At 40.4% G+C, this 27,823-nt stretch overlaps 1 protein-coding gene across 2 annotated transcripts in view; it reads left to right on the top strand.

Moving 5' to 3' along the window:
- LOC149201616 (uncharacterized) overlaps nucleotides 1-27,823 on the top strand; it is a 159,568-nt gene that overhangs the window by 29,065 nt on the left and 102,680 nt on the right. The window contains exons 2-7 of one of the 2 annotated variants that reach the window (XM_089402966.1): nucleotides 21,210-21,297; nucleotides 22,812-22,855; nucleotides 22,999-24,348; nucleotides 24,448-24,482; nucleotides 24,792-24,873; nucleotides 25,064-25,142. In XM_089402966.1, the coding sequence (XP_089259092.1) occupies nucleotides 21,249-21,297; nucleotides 22,812-22,855; nucleotides 22,999-24,348; nucleotides 24,448-24,482; nucleotides 24,792-24,873; nucleotides 25,064-25,142 (1,639 nt within the window). In that variant the 5' untranslated portion in view covers nucleotides 21,210-21,248. The remainder of the gene's footprint in view (nucleotides 1-21,209; nucleotides 21,298-22,811; nucleotides 22,856-22,998; nucleotides 24,349-24,447; nucleotides 24,483-24,791; nucleotides 24,874-25,063; nucleotides 25,143-27,823) is intronic. The other variant, XM_089402967.1, reaches the window with a different exon arrangement.

The raw sequence follows: 27,823 nt of genomic DNA, 5'->3' as shown, positions 1-27,823 counted from the left end.
GGTTTTTGCCATACTTCCAAACCTAGGTAATAATGCATCAGTCCCAGATCCTTCATTTCAAACTCAGCTGCCAGCATCTTCTTGCATTCTTGTATCCTTCGCTCTACACCTGTAATAAATAGATAATCCACATATAGAAGAATAATGACTGGCTCATTATCCATAGCTTTGATATAGAGATTTGGATCAACAGAACTTTTGACGAACCCAATTCTTAGAAGGTATGCATCCATTCTTGCATACCATGCCCTAGGAGCTTGCTTCAAACCATATAGGGCCTTCTTGAGTCTACAAACATGAGTGTCTTTGCCATTTATTTCAAAGCCTTCAAGTTGTTCAATGTATACTTCTTCATCAATGGTTCCATTCAGAAATGTTGTTTTTACATCCATTTGATGGATATTCCATCCCATTGTTGCAACCAACAAAACCAAAGATCTTATAGTAGTATATCTTGTGGTAGGTGCAAAGGTTTCTTCATAGTCTATGCCTTCCTTTTGAGAGAAACCCCTTGCAACGAATCTAGCTTTGTACTTGTCTATGCTTCCATCAACAACGTGCTTGATCTTGTAGATCCATTTAGAAGTGACAACCGATTTGTCACTTGGTCTAGGAACGATTTCCCAAACCCCATTCTTCATGATGGATTGATATTCTTCCTGCATAGCCTTCTTCCATACTTCTTGATGAGCAACTTCCTCAAATGTAGTTGGTTCAACTTCTATTAGTTTTGTCATGTATGCAGCATATCCAAAATATCTTTTTGGTCTTTTGCTTTCTCTAAAAGTTCCTTTTGCAGCTCCATGTCCTTCGACATCTTCAAGAGTAGCTTTTAACCAATTTGGCCTCTTCCTTGTGTCGGGTATGATCATAGGTTGAATAGGCTCACTTGGTCCTTCTTCTTCTTGATTTGTAGTAGGATTGTTGTGATGCTCTTCTTCTTCGAATAGTGGTATGTCTTCGTCATTGGAATCTATAAGAATATCTTTGGATCTTTTGTAGGCATGATTTTCATCAAATATAACGTCCCTGCTTACTTCAATATGTCTTCCTTCCTTGATGTAGATTCTATATGCCTTTGAAGAAAGACTGTAGCCAACGAAAATCCCTTTAATGCTTGTAGAATCTAGCTTCTTTCATTTGTCCTTTGGAACGTGGATATAGGCGGGACATCCAAAGATTCGGAGATGGTCCACACATGGCTTCCTTCCCGTGAATGCTCTTCTTTGGGGGTCATAATATCGAAGATTCTATGAGGACTTCTATTTTGTATATATACAACAGTCATTACTGCTTCTCCCCATAGAAATTTTGGTATATCTTGATCAAAAATCATTGTTCGTATACATTCTTCAAGTGTTCTATTTTTCCTTTCTGCAACTCCATTCTGTTCGGGATTGTAGGGAACAATAAGCTCCCTCTTAATTCCTGCTTCTTTGCAATATGCAATTATTTCTTTTGAAGTGTATTCTCCACCATTATTGGATCTCAAAGTTTTTATTCTTCTTTCGGTTAAGGTCTCTACTTTAGATCTAAATTCCTTGAACTTTTCAAATACTTCATCCTTTGTTTTGAGTAGATAGAGCCATGTCTTTCTAGAGTGATCATCAATGAAGGTTACATAATAAAGATGACCTCCAAGTGATTTGTCAGACATAGGCCCACACACATTTGAATGAATGAGGTCCAATATTTCTTTAGACCTTGTTTCACTACTTGTAAATGGTTTCCTTGTATTCTTTCCTAAGGCACATCCCTTGCATATTCCTTCACGATCTTCTTTAATATTGGGAATCTCATTTACCAATTTATTTAAGAGCGGGAATAACCTTGTAATGTAAATGTCCATATCTTTTATGCCATAGTTCAATGGGATTGATTTCCATGTGAACTAGGGCTTGAGGAGATGGTGTTATGACTCTATATAGACTTCCTTCACGTATTCCAATAACCCTAGCTTTATCAATTCTTGAATATTTGCCCCAAGCCAAAACTTTTCCATCTACAAAAGAAACTCTATCACCTTTATCTTCTAAGTAAGAAATTGAAAATAAATTCTTTTTCAAACTTGGAACATAGAGTATGTTGTTGAGATGTAGCTTTGCTCCATTGTCCAACTTCAAAGAAGTTGATCCCACACCTTTAGCAACATAGCTTTTGTTGTCTCCCAATTTGTACTGACCCACCTACAATTATAAATAAAATACGAATATTAACATACATACGAGACATCCATACGATAGCTACATATGCATGGACCCGCATGTATTGCACTATATATACATTGGTTACTACAGGGAAATGTATAAACTAAGGTAATGAATTGATTATTGAAATAAATCCCTACATCACTAGAATATCATGAATATATCAAATTAGATAAATAATACGTGTACCACCTTAAATACACACACATATATATGATAAACCCTTAACAAAAAGAAAATGTTAATTTTAATTTGCATATTATATTTAAAATTAAAATTGATAAAATAATAATATGAATTGATTAAAATTATAAAACTAAATAAATTAAATTAATTTATTAAATATAAACTTTAATCAAATCAAGCCTACGTATCCAAATAAAATCAACAAAATCAAATGAGATTTGATTTTATAAAAATTACAAGTAACAAAAACAATGACACAGAGATGGGAGGAAGGCGGTGGATGGAGAATTAAAAGGAGGAAGGAAATCTTGAGGAAGGGGGGAAAATAAGAGGAATTTTGAGAGAGTCTCAATTGTTCTTAAGTTTTTGGGCACGGGGGACCAGACTGCATCAATTGGAACACACTTTGGAACTGAGTACCTAGGTTGTACTCAGTTTGGCTGGGAGGTTTTGGTCTTTGGTAACGGGAGCAGGAGAAGGAGCAAATCAGAGGCATCTCCAACCACATAAATTCAGGTAGGTACTCGACATCAATTGATAAATTCTGATATTATAGATTGATCTGAATTGGATCATTATATTGTTTGTCATCCATCGCAATGCATTTGGAGTGGAAAAAGTGGAGGAATTAGCTCACAGGATTGTTTTTACTGGCAGGACCCAGTTTGGGAAAATGGAGTCTGAAACCTTTTGGGATAATTTTGAGGCATCAAACGACGTTTTTTGGGGGTAAAACTTTGTTGCTTAAGCGCCACACCTTTTCATGCTATTCTACACACAAAAAGCTTTTCAACGACGCAATAATCACGTCAATCAGAGTCTATATGCACAAGTTATGCCACTCAGAAGTTGACCTTGTTTTCACACCTATAGTTCGGGAGGCTGCCGCGTTAGCCCCCATTATTCATGGAAAAGGGGGTAGCCACATGTTTGTGATGTAAAATACTAAAAGACTCTAGAAGAGTGTTTTTTGTAACTATAGTTAAGAGTTGATGTAGTCAAACTTAACCACTAGTAGGCTATTGGGTTGTGTTATAACCAGGCCATTAGGAGGAAGAGACATTCCATTCTTTTGAGAGCATTTTGTTCCATAGTTGAGCAAAGATAGCTAGGAGAGATAGGAGGTAGAGCACACAGAGAGGATCTGTGCACTATAGCAGCCCATGGGCCACAAACATTACTTCTTTGTATCTGCAGCCATATTTCCAGACAGAGAAAGAGAGCAAAGCAACCTCACCTTCCAGCTGGGTTTTCTCCTGAAAGGGTTTCCTAGAGAGCATATCTTGTGTCTTATGTGTGTGTGAGCTTGTTTTATTCATTCTCTACTTTTCTGCATAATTTATATTCACATGCATGCACTAATTACAGTAAAATCTACAGATCTAGAAATTAAATAAAACTGTAATAGTGTAGAATCTTAGATTTTTTTTAATATAATATTATAAGAGTTGTTGTGATGAAATGTCCAGTGGAATATCCACGACAATTTGCGGATCATAGATGCTAGTTAGATCTTGATAACAGTTTTCACATTATATTTAAGGTAAATGTTTGAGTAAATTATTTTGAACCTTACACAATTCCACTGAATGAGAAGATTGTTCCTTTGATATAGTGTGAAGTTGTTTGCTATCTCCTGTCATGTGCCTAGATTCTCCACAATCAATAATCCATGCATTGTCATCATTGAGTGAACCTGTAGGCTATGAGTGCAGCCAAAAACCCTTTGCTTTTGATCTTGTTAAATAAGTTGTAGATGATTCTTTTGATCCAACTTCTTGTAATATTGAATCCCATTTTCAAGTATCTTATCATAGAGGGAGTAGCCCTTTCTTTCAAGCCAATAGAGTGATCTCCAATCTTCCTTGACCTTGGCTCTGAAACCATGTTGAGAAATCAATGTTAGTAGTATTAGGGTTAGATTTCTCTTCCTTGATAATTACTTGTGAATTATTTTGGCTTCTTTTATTTCTTTATTATATTACTTTCCATCAAGCAATTACCAAATTATGTGTGTATGAAGATCACAAGAACAAGAGACAAGATATAGGCACTTTGCCAGGGCAAAACCCCTATCTAGGGGAAAATCCAATCAAACTTTATCCTTCAGTAGTTAAGATGAGATAATCCAACACTCTTCAACCTAGACACAGGCCTCCTCCAACCACTAAGTCAACCCTTCCTTCCAGCAACTTCAATCTAGATCTTTGACCTTGCAGCAACAACATTTCGACCTAGCAAATCTAGAATTTCGACCTTCTTAGCAATAAAACATCGACCCAGCACATTCAAAATTTCTACCTTCCCAGCGACAGAACTTCGACCCAACAAATAGCCTAGTAATTTCGCATAAGAGAGAGATAGAGAGAGATAGCCTAGAAACTTCTACCCAACAAATAGCCCAGTAACTTCGCATGAGAGTGAGAGAGAGAGAGAGACCAGAAACTTCGACTTGCACTTCTTCCTTCTTCTCCTTGAACTTCACACCTTTTCTGCACTTCCTTGATGTGTATCGAACTTGTTGAGTTGGTGTCCAAATAGATAGAACTACTCTTGTATTTATAGCCTCTTTTGTGGGTCAAATTGTCCTCTTGTAAGCTGACTTCATCAGGCAAGGACCGACTTGGTGTGGAGGTGACAAATTACATTTTTCACTCAATAATAATTCCTTTTACATGATTGAAAAGCCCAAGAATGGTCTCATTAAATGGACAATGACTCTAATGATTCAATATAAAACCTAGAAGTCCTCAATGGGGACTTCGACCTATAAAAAGATGACCCAAGCATTAAATCCATGCTTTAATAAGTCACTGTAATAATAATAAAAAAATCTTCTTCATTCTTTGACTCAAATATAAATATGAAGACCGAACCTAGTTACATTCTTCAACAATCGGGAGCTGCCCATGTTTATATGGGTAGAAGCATGCAACACTGCAATTTATATGCAAAACTAGAGCCCACATCGATTGTTGGGGCGAGTCACACCAGAGGAGGCCTTCACAGGTAAAAGACTAGATGTATCTAATTTTGAAATATTTGGTAGTGTAGTGTACTGTCATGTACCAATAGAGAAGTCAAAACTGAAGCCCATTGCAGAGAAGGGCATCTTTGTGTGCTATAGTGAGAGTTCTAAAGCCTACAAAATATATGTACCAACACTTAGGAAGACAGTCATCCGCAGAGACGTGAAGTTTGAGGAAAGGGCTATGAGGAAGTCCTTTGATAGTGGGCAGGTTTCAGTGCAAGAGGAGGAGCAACAGGATCCCAAGTAGGAAGCTCAGTCAATTCCTCAGCCAACAGTGAAACATGGTGATGGGCAGGTCAAGCAACATGAAGACTAGTTGGACACATATGAGGAGGAATGAGAACAACCCTCTCACCTATGAATCCCAACATTGGTAGTAGGACGAGATGGGCAAATCAGGTGATCAAAGAGGCTCAGGAGCAAGTGGGAGCTCTTAGGATTTCAGTTCGAGAGAGAAGATCCCCATGGTGGTACATAGGGTATATGGCATAATGGCCCTAATGACAGAGTTGTTGGAGGCTTAGCCTTCTAGCTACCATGAGGTATCCATGCAATAGGTGTGGAGAGATGCCATGCTGGAGAAGTATGTCTCCATCATGAAGTGGGCTCACAGTGGATCTATAAGATCAAGCATGGAGCTGATGGGAGCTGAAAAATTCAAGGCAAGATTTGTGGCCAAGGGGTTCTCATAGGAGGAGGGCATAGATTATGACGAGACATTTGCCTTTGTGGCTAGATACTCGTCCACAAGGATAGTCATATCGATTGCAACACAGATGGGGTGGAGGATCCACCAGAGTGATATAAAGATAGGGGTTCCTCAATGGAGTTGTTGAGGAGGAGATCTATATTGAGTAACCAAAGGAGTTCAGGACACATAGTAGGGAGACACATGTGTGTAGGTTGAAAAAGGCTCTGTATGGGCTCAAGCAGGCTCCATGGGGGTGTTATGCCCGCGTTGACAACTATCTATAGGGATTGGGCTTCACAAAGCGTGAGGTGGATTCCAACCTCTACTACATCATTGTTGGAGGTGAACCGCTCATTCTAGTACTATACATTGATGATTTGTTCATGATAGGGTCAAAGAAGCTCATTCAAGAGTGCAAGAGAGATCTTGCATGTGAGTTTGAGATGAAGGATCTAGGGCTTATGCACTTTTTCGTTGGATCGAAGGTCTAGCAAAGGGATGGAGATATCTTCCCAGGACAGGGCAAGTACATCATTAAGATCCTGAGGAGATTCAGGATGTAGGAATGTAGGCCCATATCTACGCCTATAGTCACAGACTAGAGGAAAGTGGATACATCAAAGTTGGAGCCAATGAACCCCACGCTTTATAAGCAGTTGATTGGGTCGCTTATGTACTTGGTGAACACATGACCTCACATTTGTTTTGTAGTAAAAACTCTTAACTAGTTCACGGTTGAGCCCAAGAAAGTTCATTGGGTTGCTACAAAACACGTTTTGAGGTATCTTAGAGGCACCATTGAGTTTGGACTGCAGTATACACAAGTGGATGGAGTGCAGTTGGAGGGCTTCACAGATGTAGACTAGGCAGGCAATGTTGGAATTTTGGGTAGCTCAGAAGGTATTTCCGAGAAGGGAAAACCCACCAAAAGAAGTTTGTTGGGCGAGTTACCCAAGTGGTTGGGGTTTTGATCCAAAGGTGTGGTTTTGTACCCAAGTCAATTAATTGATTATTCTAATTTATTGTTAATGGGTTGAGAAGCTAAAACCCTAAAGATATAGAGTTTTCCTAAATGTTCCAAGAGAAAAATATAAATAGAGCCAAAAGAGAGGCTCATTATGCACAAGAGAGATGTGACTTAACTTGTGCAAGGAGTGCCCTAGTGGAGGGTCGAGTTCTGCTCATGGAGGTTGAGATTTGCCCTCGAGAGGAGATTGCAACAAGTGTATCTTTTGTTCTATGAGGCCAAGTCAAAGATCAGATGAGCAACAAGAGAGTTGGAGTTTTGGAGGGTTGGCGATCAAGATGACCTTGGTTTAGGGCCTAGTCTAAGGTCAACGAGGAAGATCCGTGCCATGCTGCTGTAGTCTTTGAAGGAGGTTGAGTGCCTCAACCATTATGAACAAAAGTGCAGTAGAGGGTTGAGGGCAAGTTAGAAGGGTACCCATGAGTGAGAACAAAACTAAATTATAACAACCATTCTTGAGAAGAACATCAAGCTAAGAAAGGAGGGCCGCAAACCTTCAAAGAGTGACGAGTTACGTCTATCCTAAGATTTCTGAGTTAGAGAAAGAGGCCGTGTTGCTTGTCTATTTGCTGAAGGATCAAAATAAGGCTACCCGAGTTGTGTTTTGTCCGTTGGTTGATTAAAGGAAGGCTGCCATGAGGTTCTATTGGAGGAATTTGTGTTAAGCCCGAGTTTTGTCCATTGTGGAGCCTGTGCAAAAGCCTTAGTACAGGACCGAAATAGCTCAACACACTGGAAACAGGGCCGAAAGGCCTTAGGTTGCCTGGAAGACTAGTCCAAGGCTTGTCCAAGGAGGTCAAAGATAAAGGAAAGGGGGTTGAAGGGCTTAGGAGGACTTTGTAGCAGTTGAGTGACCTCAGTTTGGTATCCCAAGCCTGTGGGTGGCCAGTGAATGAGGCTAGGACTGCTGTTCTGAGAAAAGGAGGGTTGCTGAGTGTGTTACTTGAAGCCTTGAACAACAAGGACAAAGGCTTATATATACATTGAATTGAAGGATGAATTTACTGTGACTAGTCGAAGTGGTTGACGCTGATATATGCAATGTATTTGAAGGATTAAATGCATTGTGAGTAGTTGGTTGGAGAGAGTTCTGAAAGGAGCCATATCAAGTTTAAGAGAAATTCTTCGGCGTAAATCACAAGATAAATCATTTGTCGACGCGTTTCGAACCAACAAGTGTGGTTCATCGTCAGGACAAGTTGAAGAAACAGATCTAGCTTAGCATGTTAAATAGTGTGAGCAGAGACTCCAAAGGCTATCCTGACTAACGACTAATTTTGACTTTATGACCAGAGTCAAGATTTAATGGAAATTAGTTAAATTAGGTTTTTTTTTTTTTTTTTCTTCGCTCACTTGTTTTATTTATTTTAATTAATTAATTATATTTATTTATTATTATTATTATTTTTTTGTTGCTCGCTTAATTTATTATTCATTTAATTTTCGTTATTATTATTATTTTTATTTATTTATTTATTTTATTATTATTATTTTATATATATATATCTATATATATATATTTGAATTTATTTATTAAAATGAAATAAAATCTTTTTACCTTTTATAACTTTGGTAATTAAACTTTATATATTATTATTTTTATGTATATTTCAATTTTATTATTCCAATAATTTTCTAACTAACCTTTGTATATATTTCTTTATATATATATATATATATATAATTTATACTTTAAGTCCCATTTAAATAACAAATTATAATTTTTAATAACTTTCTAACTAACCTTTAACATTTTTTAAATTATTTTATATTGTTATATATTCACATAATTTAACTAATTTCCATTAAATCTTGACTCTGGTCCTAAAGTCAAAATTAGCCGTTAGTCAGGATAGCTTTTGGAGTCTCTGCTCACACTATTTAACATGCTAAGCTGGATCTGTTTCTTCAACTTGTCATGACGATGAACCACACTTGTTGGTTCGAAACGCGTCGACAAATGATTTATCTTGTGATTTACGCCGAAGAATTTCTCTTAAACTTGATATGGATCACAGAAACCTCAACTCAACAATTGAATCCCTGCAAGGAGCCATATCACTGTGTGAAGGAGGCAAAGGACAACTGGGTACATCAAGGGCAATAAAGAATGAAAGGGTTGGTTACATCAGCAAGTAAGTCATGTATTTTGTTCTTGTTGTTTTGGGTAGTTTGAAGGTCAAAAGGGATCTGACCTCAAGCTGTACCAGTGGTCTAAAGGGCCATGATCCCTGGTACGAGAGCCCTAATGATTCTTTAGTGATGGATTAATAAAGGTCGAGATTTGGGCCAAATATCTCTATGTACTTTATTGATTTCATTGCTATAGATTTCCGCTGTGCAAAGTGCTTGTAAGTTGGGGTTCCTAGTGTGTTTGTATGCTTGGTTAGCTATAGACTAGATCTAGGGCCCAAGGAAAATTCAATAGGTAGCCCCACATATAGGAAGATCACTTCGGGTAGTGTCTTCAGTGTTGGATCAACAATTGTTTCCTGGTTCAACAAGAAGTAGAGATCAGTTGTATTGAACTCAAAGAGGCCAAGTATATAGTTGGCAGTCTTGTAGCATGCGAGGCAATTTGGATAAGGAAGTTTCTTGTAGGATTATTTGGGTAGGAGCTAGAGCCTACAATGATCCACTGTGATCACTAGAGTTGCATCAAGCTCGATGGAAAACCAATGTTTCACGATCGTTCAAAATATTGACATCCGGTATCACCACATCAGAGACTGTGTTCAGAAAGGTACAGTTAGACTCCAGTACATCCTGACAGAAGAGCAAGTTGCAAACATTTTGACCAAGGCATTAATCAAAGGGAAGTTTGTCTACTTCAGATACAAGTTGTGAGTAGTGCATAACACCTTCCTCTCTATGAGGGAGTGTTGAAATGAGTAGAGCAAGAGGTGATCGTGCACTTGCCCAGGTGTCAGGACATGCAGAAACCTCAGATCAGTTCACTCAACCAGAATTAATTAAAATTCAATTATTTTCTAATGTTAGACTTTGTAAAAAGTAAAAGGTGCAAAGTTAACATAAGATTAGATCGTGGCCATTGATCTTCAAGGAGTAAGGGTAAATCTCAGCTCTTGGATCCTTCTGGAAGGATTAAGTCACCTTATAAAGAGGAAACAAGGCTGAGTTAAAGATCAGATTGAATGACACCACTTTTGTTCAGACCAGTCGTCAAGAGGAAGTCGGTTCAGCAAGTCAGCAGTCAGTTGAAGTGTTTCAGCGTTCAAGAGGGCAAGGAAGAGGGCCGTACGGCCTGAATCTCAGCTAATTAGCAAGGCCGAGTCACTCTGAAAGGGCGCAGGAGGGAGGCCGAGTTCATCTCAGCTGTATCGTACGGCCAACGCAGCTTGCCATATGCTGTGCAACCTCAGCCATACTGGCTGAGACCTCTCAGGGTCAAGTCGAGCTGAGTGAGGGTACTGTACAGCAAGAAGAATTTGTTGAAAGGGGTTTTACCCAACTGTAATTTTATCTCAGAATTTGCTGAAGCGAATAAGAACACAAGTTTGTAGGTTTTCCCCGGAGTTGGGGTTTCCTGGGTATTTTTGGTGTCTATTATTTTATGGTGTGTTTGTCTTCAGTTTTTATTTTTTTACTGTGCATGCTATATGGTTAGAAACCCGGTAGTGTTTGCAAATTTAAATTTCAGTTCTGCATCTTTAGTTTTGCATTTTTGGGTATAAAAATTTAGTAAACTGTAAATCAGATTGTTGAATTTTCAAAAACTAACACACCTTTTTGCACTTCAAAACTTAAATAATGACGAATGTCTTTTCTTTCCCCAACTTAATATTCTTGTAATAATATTACAATTTTTAAGCTCTTTGATTTTAAATTAGAACTTCTTCACTAATGTCTTTTTTTGTAACTAATGCCCTTATATATACATTAATTTCCAATGTCTTTTTTTTGTAACTAATGCCCTTATATGTACATTAATTTCTTTCCACTTTTAAATATATATCCACTAACATGACTTTAACTCCTTGGATGATTTCCTCCACATAAAAAGTTATAACTTATCACGTAAAGAGATATTTATATTTATTCTGTTTTTTCTTACCTTTCAAGTACCATGGGCAATTACCATGGGTTGCTAAAACCACAAGCTTGTAAACCACCAGTGGAAATTAATGAGGAATCACAATTATCTTATGTAATCTTCCTTTTCTTACGTGTAGTTTTAAAGATATTTGGAAAATTCTATTTTTACTTTCACATGTACTTTTTTGAACAATAATGTAGAACCTATATGAATGTTTTTTTCCACAATCCTATAATTTGTTGCAGGAATTTTTTCTTTTTACTTTTTTTTTTTTTTAATTACAAGAATGTTGGACACCTAACAGATTTTTAATTACAAGAATGTTGGACACCTAATCTGTTAGGGTTGGTGTGGAGGAATTCCAACAGTCATGAAGTCCAAGCAACCCCTTGGAAGATGAAAACCAAGGGTCAGAAAACTACATATTAATACATACATCTTGTGAATAGAATGCAATCACATGAGTGTATCTAAATTCTGTTTATTACCTTTTATTTGTGTTTAACATGGTATCAGAGCCACGGTCTGTGGCCTTCCAACCACTAGTTGTGCGGTCTTCCTCAAACTGGATGCTCTTGCATTATGCGGTTTCCTGTTTGACTTGACTGTTTTCCTCACAAGTGTGCTGCCCATTTCACTGGTAATGCTCCGTACGTACCTGGTGCTCTCCCTGCTCACCAAACCTGTGTATAGAAACTGATTCTTGTTATCCTGTCATGTCGGTGCTTTGTCGGTTCTCCTGGCCTCTCTGTTAGTCAAATCTGCCTTTCTAACCCTATCAAAGTTTGCACTGGTTTTCTTGTCTGGTCCCTATTGTTGTTGAATCAATCTCTGGCACATTATTTTGCGGAACAAAGGACATCATTGAAGGTGGCCATGTTGGGATCCAGGTTTTGTTGTGGGTAGATGTTTTGCAGGTCCACAATGTAGTGAGAATGATTTGACTTCTTGCCTAGACATCTTTTCATTTTTCCAGTCTGCAACATTGGTGACAGGATTGGTTACGATTAGCAATAGGCCAAAGGAATCTAATGTAGAGTTCCCCAAGACGAATGACTCCAGAAGACTGCTTGTCAGCATCGTTGTGGCTTTTAGCAATCAAGTGAAGGAGTCTCTGCAACGCTTTACACACGATTTATCCACCTATTTCACTAGCTGCTCAGTGTTCAGTCGAGGGAGATATGACAGAGTCTCAAACCCAAGGTTCCCGTGAATGTGAAGTGCGCCTTACTGGTTATTACTGTCTATTATTCTTATAGGTTGGTATGAGCTAGAGCCTTTCCCTATTATTCCTAAGAGGGAAAGGCAGGAAATAGAGGACCAGATCCAATTGATTTCATTTCCAGAGTGAACATAATATTTCCAAGTCCAATTTCACCAGTAAATGATTCCATGGAGAGCATAAAATAGCCTGTATGAAAGCCATTTAAAAGGCCAACATATTGCAATGCATCAATTTGCATCCAAGCACACAAACTGATTGCTTAAAAAGGGGATTTGAGCCTTCTGTTATCAATGAGGCTAAAATCTCCTTTATCATCTTTTTTGAAATCGACAAGATTCACGAGTTTGCAAGCAATCCGCAGAACTGCTTGGCTTATGCCATTGTTGTGGCAGCACTGCCTGTGCCCAAATCTGTGAACCTGGCCTTGTTGATCACCTGTTCCATAGGCCGCAGCATGTACATCATAACAGTGTAATGGTCGAAAGCGCTGCATAAAGTGCTTGATTGGTACCATTTGCGTACTTCTCTGCTTCTATAGCTCTATACATCTGATTGGAAAAGGGAAATATGAATCTCTGGTAATCTCTTGTGTGGTAGATTGATCCAGGTGGATATTGGTGGCCACCTGCTAATTCCACTTGGATCCCCTCTATTGCTTCTTACAGTTTTTTTCAGTTTCCTTAATTATAGCACAGTTTACTATTTTTAGCAGTTTTTCGGGTCCTAAACTTCCGGAGCCGTTTTGAGGCCCTAAACGACGTTTTTTTGAGGCCCTAAACGACGTTTTTTGGGAAATCTACCGCCAGCGATTTTTCTGATAAAAATCGTCTTTTCCGTCGTAGTCCTCGGAGAGATCTTTCCAACGGGCTATCATGCACGTCAAACGGAGATAGTACGACCAATTCGTGACCCCGGGAAGTTGATGTACCAACTTACCCAAAAATGGGGCCCACAATTTGGCGTTTCATCTTCTAGGGTTAGGTTTTGGAATGTGAAGGGTTTTCCATTGTTTCTCAACAATAAATAGGCTTTCGAGCCTCATTGTAAGACAGTTCAGAGGCATGTAGCCACCACATCTCTTCTCAGAGATAAGCTACCATCGCCCTAGCTGGTTTATTTCCATTTCTGTTTGTAAGCATATTTCAGTATTTTACAGTAATGAATTGAGGTATTATTTCCGCTGCATATCTGTCTTTATGGTTATCTCTGTATTTTATTGCATTCCTGCTTAAATCGGGATCAGTGGTATCAGAGCGGTCTGCTTTTCTTTGCATGTCCCCAACGAGGTCGGGATATAAGGAGTTAGGGCTTGAACTGGTCGAACCTTTGCAAGACCAGCCTCTCAAATCTTGATGGCCTCCCATGGCGGATGAAAAGAAAGACGAGGGGGCAGGAGATCCTATCAAAATCTTGCTCGAAGAAGCCCTCGAGCGACAAAGGAACGCGATGGGCAACTTTGCCCAAATCCTTCAGCGGCTACCCAGGGGCGACGCATCGGCTTCCAACAGCAACTCTGGAAACGCCACACCATTTAAGGTACAAGTTAATTTTGAAATCCCCATATTCGAGGGTCAGATAGACGTAGATGCCGTCGATAAATGGTTAAATGTGCTAGAGGGTTATTTTTCTGTTCATGATTTTTCCAGTCGGGAAAAGATTATTTTCGCTCTTCTCAAAGCAGCCCCCCACGTCAAGGATTGGTGGGAAACCTATTGCGAGCAGAAGGATGAAAGTACAAGCTCACTATTTTCAGTCGCACCGACTTGGGATTCATTCCGAGATGCCATCAAGGAGCAGTACTACCCTGTCGGAAGCTATGAGGATCAATACGTAAAGTGGACCACGCTACGGCAGGGAAGGGACCAAGACGTACCAGAGTTTACCAATATTTTCCATACCCTTCGCACAAAGTTGGGTATCAAGGATACAGAGCAGCATTTGGTACTCAAATACCGTGGCTACTTGCACAAGTACATCCAAAAAGAAATAGAATTCCTGAACATCTCCTCGCTCGGCATGGCATACCGTTATGCCGTCAAGGTCGAGCAAAAGTTTAAACAGAAGAAGCGAGACTTTGGGTCTGCGAATCCGAAACAAGGGAAAGGTGCCCCCAAACCGCAGAACAAAGGACAAAGCCAAGGTGGGACAGCCCAAGACAACCCGCCAAAGCTGCAGGCAAAGAACATCGCCGCGAAGATGAAAAAGGACACCGGAAAGTGGTGTGAGTTCCATAAGAGCTCCACTCACAACACAAGTGAGTGTCGGGCCAAGCAGTCACTGGTGGCCGAGCTAAAGGTTTCAGAATTAGATGCATGTTCTGACTCTGAGTCAGAACCTGATAAGGGGAATGAAAAAGGGAAGCAGATTATCGATGCGGAGCCCAACGCCACCGTTGCCACCACGAAGATCCAGAAGGAGGAACCTGAAGATCCAGAGGAGGAGGAGCGTCTCTTCCACTCCCAGATGTGGGTAAAGGGCTCCCCGCTACAGTTCATTGTCGACAGCGGGAGCCAAAAGAACCTCATTTCGGCAGAGGTCGTGAAACAGCTGGGCTTACCGACCACAGCACATCCACAACCATACACCATTGGGTGGCTGCACCAAGGACGAGATCTTCGCGTGAGCCAACAGTGTCGCCTTCCATACAACATCAAGCCCTTCACGGATGAGGTATTGTGTGACATTGCCCCCCTTGAAGTTTGTGATGTGTTATTAGGACAACCATACTTGTGGAAGCGACATGCTGTGTATGAATCAAGGCCCCGTGCTGTTATTGTTACTTTGGGAAATAAGCTGTACAGGATACCAGAGGTAGCACCGCCTACCGCCATCTCTTTGGTTACTGCAAAACAATGCAGTAAGCTCATTTCCAAAACCGGGAAGTTTGTTTTCCTGATGATACGCCCTCAAGAAAAGAAGAAGACGGTGGCCACGACCTCCAGATAGGGCCCCTCCGCACGACAACTACAGATGGACAAGGTCGTGGAGGAGTATGAGGACATCTTCACCTCCCCCGCAGGGGTTCCTCTACACTGTCAGGTCAAGCACTCCATTGATCTGACCCCAGGTTCGCCGCTGCCCAATGGACCAATCTATCGGCGCTCTGTTTTGGAGAACGATGAAATCAAGAGGCAGATTCAGGAGCTACTGCAAAAAGGTCACATCCGTCTGAGTTCGTCGCCCTGTGGGAGCCCGATCGTGCTGGTACAAAAGAAGGATGGGACTTGGAGACTCTGTATTGACTATCGGGCGTTGAACAAGATCACTGTCCGTAATAGGTACCCAATCCCACGGATTGATGACCTCCTGGACCAACTAAAGGGGGCAAAATATTTCAGCAAGATCGATTTGAAGCAGTGTTCCACGGGGACTTGCCCCCCCCCTAGGGGTCTAGTTTCCTCGCACCCCCGCGCTCCGGGGACTTGGGGACGAGTAGGGGACGTTTCCCCACGCTCCCAAAATGGAGGAAACTCGGGGGACGTGCCAAGGAAACGTTTCCCTTCCCTGAGGGGGCGTTTCCAAAAAGGGGGACGTGGGGGGACGTGAGGGGGCGTGGGGGGACGAGAGGGGACGTGGGGGGGCGTGGGGGGACGAGAGGGGACGTGGGGGGACGAGGGGGGACGTGGCACACCTTTAATGCATTAAAAACCATTTTAATTAACTAAATGTTGAACTTAATCTTTAATTAAGAGTTAATTAACGTTCAGGGTTTTGGAAAATCGTTGTTTCATGCTATAAAAACGACACCTTGAACCATGAACAACACACTCACAGCCTTTGCAAGTTCGCTGAGTGCTCCACTCACAGCGTTGGATTTCACTGTTCGGATTTTAAAAAACAGTGCCTGTATCATTATTGATTGTATTAGGAATTGTATACAAAAGGTAAATTACCTAAAAAAAGTCAGTGAATTAATACAATTTGTTGAAAGTGCAAGCTAGGAAAACCAAGACCTTGAATCGGTTCAATATGGGCTCTTCCCGTTCATGGTGATAGTAGGTTTAGGAAAAGAGCCTATTGTCACATGTTCTGAAAAGTGGATCTGACTATTTTGTTTCCAGGAACCAATTAACCACAAGAATGGGTGAAAATTCCGACTTGTAAAAACTTAAAAGACTGCCTCCTCGACTACCATGCGTTGTGTTGATGAGACCTAACTGAAATATAATATTGTTGATATAATAAGACCTGATTAAAATACAGAATGTTAATATTCCACCAGCCACCCAACTACTTTCCTATATGATTTCTCAAAATTCTGCCTTGACATCTAATTTTGATCCCATGAGAACTTAAAGGGTTCAATAAACGTTCGCTCAAAGAAAGAAACCAGCAGGATCTGTAAAATGGAAACTAACTAAGCAGTCTAACAACATGAAAAGAAGAAAGTAACTTCCACTTACGTGTCTATCATTTTTTGCATGAGATTGCCGATGGAAAAATCTATGGCACAAGGTTATGGCTGTCGCAATGGTTACCTGGGAACTGAATAAACAATAGACAGTCAGCCTATTACTATATTAGGCCTATGGTCTTTACCTGTGGAAAAAGCATCCAAGTTCCGTTTAGTCCAAGTTCCAAAAATGATTTCTTTTAGACTTTTTCTCTAGGTTAGCAGTATCTAAAATAGAATTGTGAAGGTATATCAGACCTATGGGTTAGTCCTATGGAAGCATTGCCAAATAGGCTATTCATATATTAATATTATCAGTTGAAAATCTACGGCCTGCCTAACTAATATGTCAAGAACTTAGAAGTCCAGTTTCTCAAAATCATTATACATAATCCACTATAATTCTGAGTTCTCTCTATGTTTAAGTTTTCTTCTAAGAAGGACAGTTCTCTCTTTGTTTAAGTTTTCTTCTAAGAAGGATTGTGTAAATTTTCAAATTTATTGCTTTCTTGCTCCAGGAATTCATATCAATGATCATGCTTTGCAGCTTTTCAATTCAACCCAAATTGTGATAGTGGACTCAATTAATAAATTATATTTTATATTTATAAATTTTTAAGACCCTGACGCTCCCCCACGTTTCCTAAAAAATGGTAGGGAGCTTTTGCATAGGCCGCTCCCGCGCCCCCTCGCTCCCTCGCCCCCTCGTCTCGGAACCTTGGTGGAACATTGATTTGAAGTCAGGATACCACCAGGTACCAATCGAACCCTCCGATGTGTGGAAGACTGCCTTCAAAGCCAAGGAGGGCCTTTTCGAATGGTTGGTTATGCCTTTCGGATTGACGAATGCTCCTGCAACCTTCATGAGGCTAATGGACGACATCTTGCAGCCATTCACCAACTCATTTGTAGTGGTATACTTGGATGACATCTTGATCTTTAGCAAGACTTGGGAAGAGCACCTCCACCACATCCGACAGGTTCTCCAAACACTGCGACAACACAAGTTATGTGCCAATTTGGAGAAATGCACTTTTGGCATGACCCAGGTTCAGTATCTGGGATACATTATTGATGAACGGGGGGTGCATGTGGATCCAGCCAAGATCCAAGTCATTCGGGATTGGCCATCTCCAACCACTCTGACAGAGCTTCGCAGCTTTCTAGGCCTTGCCAACTTCTATCGCAGGTTCGTGTTGGGATTTTCTCATATCACTTGGCCCTTGAGTCAGGTCACCAAGGGAGGAGCGAAAGCAAATTTTTTTTGGTCTGAATCTCAACAGAAGGCATTCACAAAGTTGAAAGATCAACTCTGCACAACACCAGTTCTTGCATTACCAGACTTGCAACAACCATTTGAGGTCGAGACAGATGCCTCTGACTATGCTATTGGGGCAGTCTTTACTCAACATGGGCATCCAGTGGCATATCACAGTGAGACACTTTCAGACACAGTCCGGAAGTATCCCACTTATGACAAAGAGATGTATTCCATTGTGCAGGCCTGCCGACAATGGAAGCATTACATTTTGGGGAAGGAAACGGTCATCCACACGGACCACCGACCCCTACAGTTCATACAGACCCAAGGGAAATTGCAGAATGATCGCCATCAGAAGTGGTCCACATATCTGCAACAGTTCCATTTGAATATCAAGTATAAGAAGGGCAGCACCAATAATGTTGCAGATTGCCTCAGTCGACCACCGATCATGGCGTTAACCACCGTGCTCAACTCTTGTGGGCATGAGACTTCTGATTGGCCACTGCTCTACAAAAGCGACCCGGAATTCGGCCACACATACTAGACACTCTTGGAGGGTCAGCGTGTTCCAGATTTTCACCTCCAGGACGACCTGTTATGCCACCTGGGTCACCTTTGTGTTCCTTCAAGTGAGTGTGCCAAGATGATCTGGGAAGCACACTACAGTCGGGCCGTTGGGCATTTTGGGGTCGAAAAAACCGTGGCAGTACTGCAGAAATATTTCTATTGGCCGAATCTTCGACAGGATGTTGGGAAGTACATCAGATCATGCATTGCTTGCGCCATTGCTAAACCGACCATCAAGAAGCAAGGCCTCTATACCCCGCTGCCTACCCCTAGTCGACCTTGGGAATCCATCTCCATGGATTACATGTCAGGCCTCCCTTCCACTAGGCATGGAAATGACTGTGTTTTTGTGGTCGTCGACAGGTTCTCGAAGATGGCCATTATGGCGGCCTGCAAGAAGAATATCACAGTAGAAGCCACTGCTAAACTCTTCTTTGAACGAGTATGGGTACACTTTGGGATCCCACAGTCTGTCATTTCAGATCGGGACAGCAGGTTCCTCAGTACATTTTGGTCTAGCCTCTGGTCGATGTTGGACACCAAACTCACTAAGTCCACAGCCTTCCATCCTCAAACTGATGGCCAGACTGAGGTCGTCAACAGGATGATCGTACACATTCTGCGCATGTACAACTCAAAGCATCCACGCACATGGGACGAGAGCCTCCGCTATGTTCAGCACAGCTACAACCGGGCTCTCCACAGCTCGACTGGCCACATCCCTTTCCAGGTGGGATTGGGATTCCAGCCACTATGTCCCATCGATGTGGCCATGCCATTTGCAGCTACTCACGCAGATTCTGCTCATGTCCAGTCCGAAACAGATAAGGCAAACAGCTTCATTGAGCACATCCAACATATTCGCCAGCAGGTCCATGACATTCTGGAGAAATCAAATGCCAAGTACAAGCAGCGACATGATCAACATCGGGTTCCACACAAGTTTCAAGTGGGCGACAAAGTCTGGTTGCATTTGCAAAAGGAACGCCTTACCAGAGCCTATCGGAAACTCAGAGCACTCCGATATTGCCCTTACACCATTACCAAGGCTGTGGGAGACAATGCATTTGAGCTCAGCATTCCCCCATTCCTTGGCCTGCACCCGGTGTTCAATGTCGACTGCCTTCGGCCATACTTTCCACCATTACTAGACACGTCCGACATTGCAGAACAACTCACACCCACAGAGTTAAATCCAGCTTGCATGGAACAAGTTGCAACTGATCGAATCATGGACACATAGATCAAGCACACTCGCCAGCAGAATATCCAATTGTATCGAGTTGTCAAAGCAGGACAACTCCTTCACCAGGGCAAGTGGCTCACCAGGGACCAAGTGCAGCAGAAGTTCCCTCATCTCATGGAGGAACTCAACGCAATGGGGACCATTGCTTCCTAAGGGGGGAGGAATGATCCAGGTGGATATTGGTGGCCACCCGCTAATTCCACTTGGATCCCCTCTAGTGCTTCTTACAATTTTTTTCAGTTTCCTTAATTATAGCACAGTTTACTATTTTTAGCAATTTTTCGGGTCCTAAACTTCCGAAGCCGTTTTGAGGCCCTAAACGACGTTTTTTGGGAAATCTACCGCCAGTGATTTTTTTGATAAAAATCGTCTTTTCCGTCGTAGTCCTCGGAGAGATCTTTCCAACGGGCTATCATGCACGTCAAACGGAGATAGTACGACCAATTCGTGACCCCGAGAAGTTGATGTACCAACTTACCCAAAAATGGGGCCCACAATTTGGCGTTTCATCTTCTAGGGTTAGGTTTTGGAATGTGAAGGGTTTTCCATTGTTTCTCAACAATAAATAGGCCTTCGAGCCTCATTGTAAGACAGTTCAGAGGCATGTAGCCACCACATCTCTTCTCAGAGATAAGCTACCATCGCCCTAGCTGGTTTATTTCCATTTCTGTTTGTAAGCATATTTCAGTATTTTACAGTAATGAATTGAGGTATTATTTCCGCTGCATATCTGTCTTTATGGTTATCTCTGTATTTTATTGCATTCCTGCTTAAATCCGGATCATAGATTTTCATTTTTTTTTTCCAGTGAAAAAATCACAAATCTGCCTACTAAGACACCTTCATTGCGTTGGGTTCGTGCCATTTCAAGGCTGAGAATTTAGTGTGCTACATGCACTCAATTCCAAGCGTCGTGAGTATGACTGCCTATGTTCTTTGGAGAATCAATATATCTGTGCAGCAAACTAAAACGTGGAGATCTCTTGGGCAACAACTTTTTAAAAGAAGTCAAGAAAGTAAATGATTAGTGCAGGTGATTTTTTAATGAGCCTGTTGAGCGAGTCGTACCTTAACATGGTTAGATTTTCTGGATAGTTTAATGTTGGAAACTCTTTTAAACTGGTGTTGCATGTTTTGTACAAATTACATGCATTATTGTTTGCCACAATCTGGGAGTTACTCTGTAAGCCTTTGCCTTTTGAGGCTGGGTTTAGGATGAATTGTAGCAACTGTTGCCTTCACTAGGGAGTAGTTTGGAATTTGTAGCCCATGATCATAATCTTTCTCATTCATTTGGCATTGTTTTTATCTGAAGTGTTTGGAGCTACTAAAGCAATTGGGGTGATCCTGGCATATGGTAGAGAAGATTTGTCTCTTGTATTGGAAGCTATCAATCTTTGTTGGTAAGCTTACTAACTGAATTGCATTATAAATGGGTGCATTTTCAGTTGAAGCTGACACCCTTCATTTACTTCTTTTTAAAATAATGGCTAGACTTGATGGATTAGTAAAGTTATTGAACACTCTAACTTGTCTGCTGCTGACAACATGGTCAAAATCATTAAAGCCACTCTTGCTGATATTAAAATCTGTCTACAACATGCACAAGAGAAGATAAAGATTTTCCAACTTGAGTCACAACTACAACAAGATGAGCTACAATAGAAGAGTTATCATTTTGAACTGGTTTTTGTTCAGAACAATTCCTTGTTTGAAGTTGACTCCCATCAATAGCCAGATGGCAGAAACTGATCAGATCAGTGAGGCCATTTCAGGAGCAGATTTACATGAAGATGCAGAGGTTCAGCTTGTACTTCCCAAGCCCATCATCAGGCCTTGGTAAAAACTTATCAACAACAAGAACATAACTGGTCTCAGATATGAAAAGGATGTGTCCTTTCACATTCCAGACTATTCTAAACCCATCCAATTTCAGAGTGATGGGTTTCTTTAGGATGGTTCATCTGCACTTGCACCTCTTCCACAACCACTAAGTCTATTTGTCAAATGCCAATGTTGTGATCGGGTTGGCCATGTGAAAGATCAATGTTTTGATTGAGCATTGTGGTTAACATACTCATCATTCAAGCAGACGTTCAAGAAACAAGATTCCTGAAAGAACAAAGATTTACTTTGGAGGGATCGCTCTTTGGCAATGGTCTTCAATTGCCAAAAGCCTAAATGTGGTCAATGACCTTGAGAATAGGTTGACCCCAAATTTTTTATGTGACCAATGGCTGGATTAGACAATGAAGCTCTGATACCAAATGATACGAACAAAGTTTGTTATCACACACAAACTTCATAAAGTCTGGAATATAAAGAAATCCATGTGGACAATATAGAAATAGTATATAAGTAATTGATAGTAGAAAAATATGATGATCAAAGTACAATTGGGGTTCCGTATATATACCTAAGTGGGAGTGACCATTCTTAAAGTGTCATGTCCTTTGGGACATATTGATTATTATTATCATTATTATTTATATTTATTTTATACATATTTATGTTCATAACACACTTCAGCTCATTGTTCAGGTTTTACACAATAACAACCACATCTCTTAAGCTTTGGTTGCGCTGTTCAATGTCTAGTCCAACTTTCATATTGCGTCGCTATAGAATGTTTTGTAACACCATTTTTTTGCAGTATTGTCACTGTCTTCTGCAAAGTCTTAGCCTTATCTACAGTGTATCTAAAGATAAATATGTAGCTTTTAGGTTGGTTCCTAGAGCAATAATGCAGCTGGTTCCTTCCAAATATAGTGTCAGATCTGTAACATGTGAAAACACGCATGTAGTTCTATCAGAAGAAGTCAGCGTTGCTCAGATTTCTTTTTTTATTAAGTTTGATTCATGATTTTGGTTCCTGGCAAGGAAGTTTAAATACTGATAGACTTAATTTATGTTGCAGAAAATTTTCAAATTCTATATGAGAGCTACCAGCTACAATCAAAGGTAAGTATGAACCTAGTGTATAGAAAGTTAAAAGCTTTTTCCTTTTTATTACGGCCAACTCGTCAGGACAGGACTGTAATTTGTTTTGCTTGAATGCTCTTGACTTGTTTGATGCTCGTCAATGTCTTCTTTCATTTGAACAGAATACCATCAATCAGTGGGGAACAGACGTGACTGCTCTGTCAGCATCCAAGTCTTCTTCTATGAGTGCTTCAATAGATGAAAATAACACACAGCCTTCTCCTCCTGGAGTTACATTATCTCCTCCTTCACTCCCACCATGTTCAGTTTCTCTCAATGCTCCTATTACTCATCCACAACAAATTTCTCAATGGTCTCCAGGACAATCTTCTCAAAATCTTCCTCCATGCTTGTCATATTCCCAAGTAAATACCACACAGCCAGTACCTTTTCCACAGCAGCAAAGAGTTCAAAGTCAGTTACCTCCTCCATCTTTCCAACCAAATTCGGGACAGCTTCCTTTGCCTCCTTCATCTTTACAACCAAATTCAGGACAGCTTCCTTTGCCTCCATCTTTACAACCAAATTCAGGACAGCTTCCTTCTGCAATACAGCCGAATGCAGAGTCCCAAAATACTCAACTAGGAAATCGCTCTCAGCCACCTTTTCAGCCATCAACATTGCCTTGGCCTAACAGTGCAGGACAGCCTCCAAATTCTGCTTATGGGCCAGTTCGACCAGGTCTTCCCCGACCTCAGTTTCGACCTCAAGCAGATGCTGCACAACTTGGCCCATTCACTCAAGCTCAAGTATGGCAACAGATGCCTAACCATTCATTGCCTTCAACTCATACTATCAATGGATACGGATCATATCCTTCTGGATACAGTTCTAGACAACCACCTCATTTTTCGCAGCAAGGGCAGTCTCAAGGAGGAATGCCTCCTTATTCACCAAATGCATCTGGTGGACCTCCTCCTTATGGAAAATCACGGGCAATGAATGTTGGACAGATACCAAGTCAGTCACCTCAGCAATCGGTAACAAACCAGGTGCCTCCAGAGCAAATGTCAAGCCAAACTGTGCAATATCAATCAAATCCTTTGCGGGAAAGTATCACTTCTCAATTGCAAGAAAATAATGAGCATGGACAGTCACAAGATCTGCAGAAGCCTTTCCAAGATCAACCCTCGTTGCCACAACAGCAGAACGCAAAACAGACACTTGAAAAAGTATCGGAACAAAGCATTAGGTGTGAACCGAAAAAAGTTCGTGAAAATAAACGAAAATCACGCTGGGATTCAGAACCAGAACAAAATAAAGGTGAAGAACAGAGTGCTAAAGAAAATGCAAAGCCTTCAGAACATGCTTCTGGCATATCTCAAGGAGTCTCTATGTCTCCTGTTGATAATGGTAATTCATTTTCTCCTGCTGAAAATGGTAATGCATTTACAGCTTCCACTAAGAGATTGCATGCTAGGGATGCAGACAACATTGAAAATGCAGTGCAGGAAGCAGTTTTGCGGGAACAGGTAAAGTAATCACTGGTGAATGAATAACACATTTCTTTGATTTCCTTCAGTTGATGTTGAGCTTGATTTGGATTCATCCTTATCTCTGGGCATGACCAGGAGACAGCAACACAACAGATTATCAAGCAACAAAGGTCGGTTCTACTTTGCACATGACTGTGACATAAGATGTCATTTCTTATAATGATATGACAGAAATTTTTGAATTCCTTCAAAGCTCATTGCTAAGATTTTATTGCTGTTCTTGTTGCTTTTAGGAAGAGGAAATACCATTGTATGCACACTTATGTTTTTTATTTTCTCTTGATGTAAATATAAGAAGCATTTTACAAGAAAAGAAAAGAAAATATTTACTCTATATAAATTACTATAACTTTCAGTAAGCTTAACTATTTGTATGAGATTTTCAAAAGTTTTATACTGTTTTGTGCACTCTAATGCAGACAAGAGAGGAGAGGGCATGAAAGCATGGAAAAAGATGAAACAGATATATTATCAGAGCGCCATGACTCCAAAGCTTTGAAGGTGAGAAGTTAATTTCATTATTTATTTTCTCTGAATTATCTCCTATTTCAATGCTATATGAGACAAGTATTGGTGTATTGCTGTGACAGAAGAGGGATATGTATTTGAATTATATTGATTCCATTCTTTAAGGTGAATATTCTTGTCTAAAGATATTGATGTGGGTCACTTTATTTTTGTTAATTTTCAGGAGGTTCTATTGAAGATGACAACTGACCATCGTGCAGAGGTGTCTGCCAAGCGGGGAAAGTTGACTCATCCTCATCAAGGTAGTCTTTGAATTAAATTATTATCTGTGCTGGCTTTTTTCTGTATGTCCTAGATCATGTCTACTGTGTCTCTAGTAAGAGAAAATCTAATGGAGTTAAGTGTCTATTGTTTCCCATTGGCATCTGTGATATGCTTTCATGAAAGCCTTCAATGGGATAGTCACTTATGCATTATCCATTCCCTAATAAATCACATGACATACAGTTCGGGGGTGTATATGTTTTTTTGGTTTTCTGGGGTGGTTGGGTGGGGGAGGAGAGAGACTATAACACAGACATCATCTTCCTTCTAATAAAGGCAATTGAAACCCTCTTATTGGGATTGTGTCTACAAGATCCTGTGTAGTTTATCAAGTAACGAAATTGGCAATAGTATACTGAACTTTTACTTAAGGCTAGAAATTTGTACCTTATAGATAAAGTGATTCTAGGGGGTTTTGTACATGCAATTTTTAGCATATAATTCTTGTGATGGTACTGTAGAAATTTCGAGGCTTGTACATCATATATGGTGAGAAGTTCAAACTCTGGTGGAAAAACGCCCTGGAAGTTAAGTTGTTTGCTGAGTTTGATGGCGTTTCATATGCAACATTCACTAAAATAAAATAAATGTCATTTTTTGGTAAATGCTGTGGCAAATACATAATTGGGAACTCGAGATACACTACCCACATACAAGTCGAATCATCTCTCATTACATCACCTCTCAAGTTTAACAGGTAACCACTTGACCTACTATTAACATCTCTTCCTTTTAAACAAAAGCTCCAAGAAAAGGCAGTCAACATCTTTCAAGATCATCTGCTGAAAATGAAACCTTTTTTTGTCTTCTACAAAGGTTTGATCAACGAGAATTCAAATTCTGTCATCTTCATCCCTCCTTAGAGGCGAGATACATCTGATATTGAAACTTGATCCCTGTCCCAAAACTGATTGCATGGCCTGTTTATTACACCCCTCAACTTAAGAGTTACTCCATCACCTGGTCCAACTGTTGTTAGGGGATTTTGTTTGCTCCAAACCACAATCTAACCTAAAAACCTTTTATGGGTTTAATTTCCAACCATTGAGATCTTTGAGACATTAAGGTAACCAGCCACAATGCTCCCTTCTTATCTATCAGAACAACTTAGTTGCATGGTGTATCTGTAATTATATTACAATGATGATGTTTTTGCCTTTCCACGTGGACTACCAACAATTGCATTTGCTTTCCTCACACTGACATGGCTTGTGTGGTTGATTACGTTCTGGCTATGACAAGACCTTTATCCCCTAGATCTAGATTCTCTTTTTGTTTTCCAGCCACTCCCTATTGCTGACCATGCCTTTACTTTACTCTCTTGGAGATCCCCTTTCCCTCAATCCCCCCTTCCCAAGATCTTATGACAACCAACATATTATGGTTCACTTTGACATCAGGTACGTTGATGACCATGTTGTACACTTCTTCCGATTTATCCTAATTTTTTCCTGCTCTCGTACCTTCATCACTACCACTTCCAGATACAGCCTGTTATTGAAGATCCTTTGGGAAGCTGCCGTAGGTTCACACCCCCACACTATCTTCGATAGAAAACTTTCCCACCCAACATTGTAAATGTCGCATGAATCACTGGTGTGATTAAAAATTCAAGACTATGCATAGAGTCCTCCGCTTTGTTTTCACCAATGATCCACGCTCTGTTCTGTTTGTGCATAGAGAGTATCCATGTCCCCTTCGGCATAAGAAACAAGTCTTTCTTGCTTCTAGGAGATATGAGCTTCTTTTGGTCCTCCACACGTTCTCAAAAACCTTTTCGCATATTCTTCTTAGGAAGAAAGTGACTCTTCCCTTGGACATTGATTGCTAGGCTTGGTCTCTCATGCCACCTTACTGACTCAACCCTTAGTTCTTGTTTCTTCTCCTCTATTTTATGCCACTTACTTAACTTGGGAGACATTAAGAGAGGTATTTGGAATTTGAGCACTAGCAAAACAGTGGATGGGGAAGTCTTCAAGTATAGTACTTGTTGCAAACTGGTTTAGTGGTCTTGTCAATGTCTTCACGAGGTGCTAGGCAGTACCACATAGGACCAGTTCCCACTGTCACCTCGGCACAAGTTTCCACTCTTTAAGTTCAACTACTATCAAAGACTATGGGAGGATTCCCTACATACACAAGTTTCTCTACCAAAAATGGTTAGACTTGTGTCTAATATATGTACCTAAGGTAGAGGTAGGAGTTAATTATTTAACCTTACTGATCTATAAGTAAAAATTATATGTAGAAATGATAAAATCACTCAAAATTTAGGATTTTTACCTCTAAATTAACACAAAGAAAGACTGATAATTACCCTTACGAAGTATATGATTTTTTCCTTGTTCTGTCATTTGATAAGTGGTTGTACTTCATTAATGTCCTGGCTGCCATGTAGCTGCAAATCTGCAGAAAAGTGTAGAAAACAGCAAGCTAATTGCCCTCTTAGGGCCACCCTCAAAGGTAGAAACACCTTAGATTGGTGGTTCTATGGGTGGAAAGGTTTGGGCAGCAAATATATGAAGATATATTTATAGCCTAAAACCTTAGATCTGCAAGTATAAAGCTGGAAATCATTTGTAATGATTTGAGGTTAAATTCCCCTCTGAGCTAAAACCCAGAAAAATTTCGAACAAAGAAATAAGCTTGTAATGACTAG

This window comes from Pinus tabuliformis, chromosome 2_1 (assembly GCF_031772625.1).
Source record: "Pinus tabuliformis cultivar Carrire ecotype Pingquan chromosome 2_1, CPIR1, whole genome shotgun sequence".
In the NCBI taxonomy this organism is placed as follows: domain Eukaryota; kingdom Viridiplantae; phylum Streptophyta; class Pinopsida; order Pinales; family Pinaceae; genus Pinus; species Pinus tabuliformis.
Note: the sequence above shows the minus strand (reverse complement) of the source record. Positions and strands in the feature narration are given on the sequence as shown.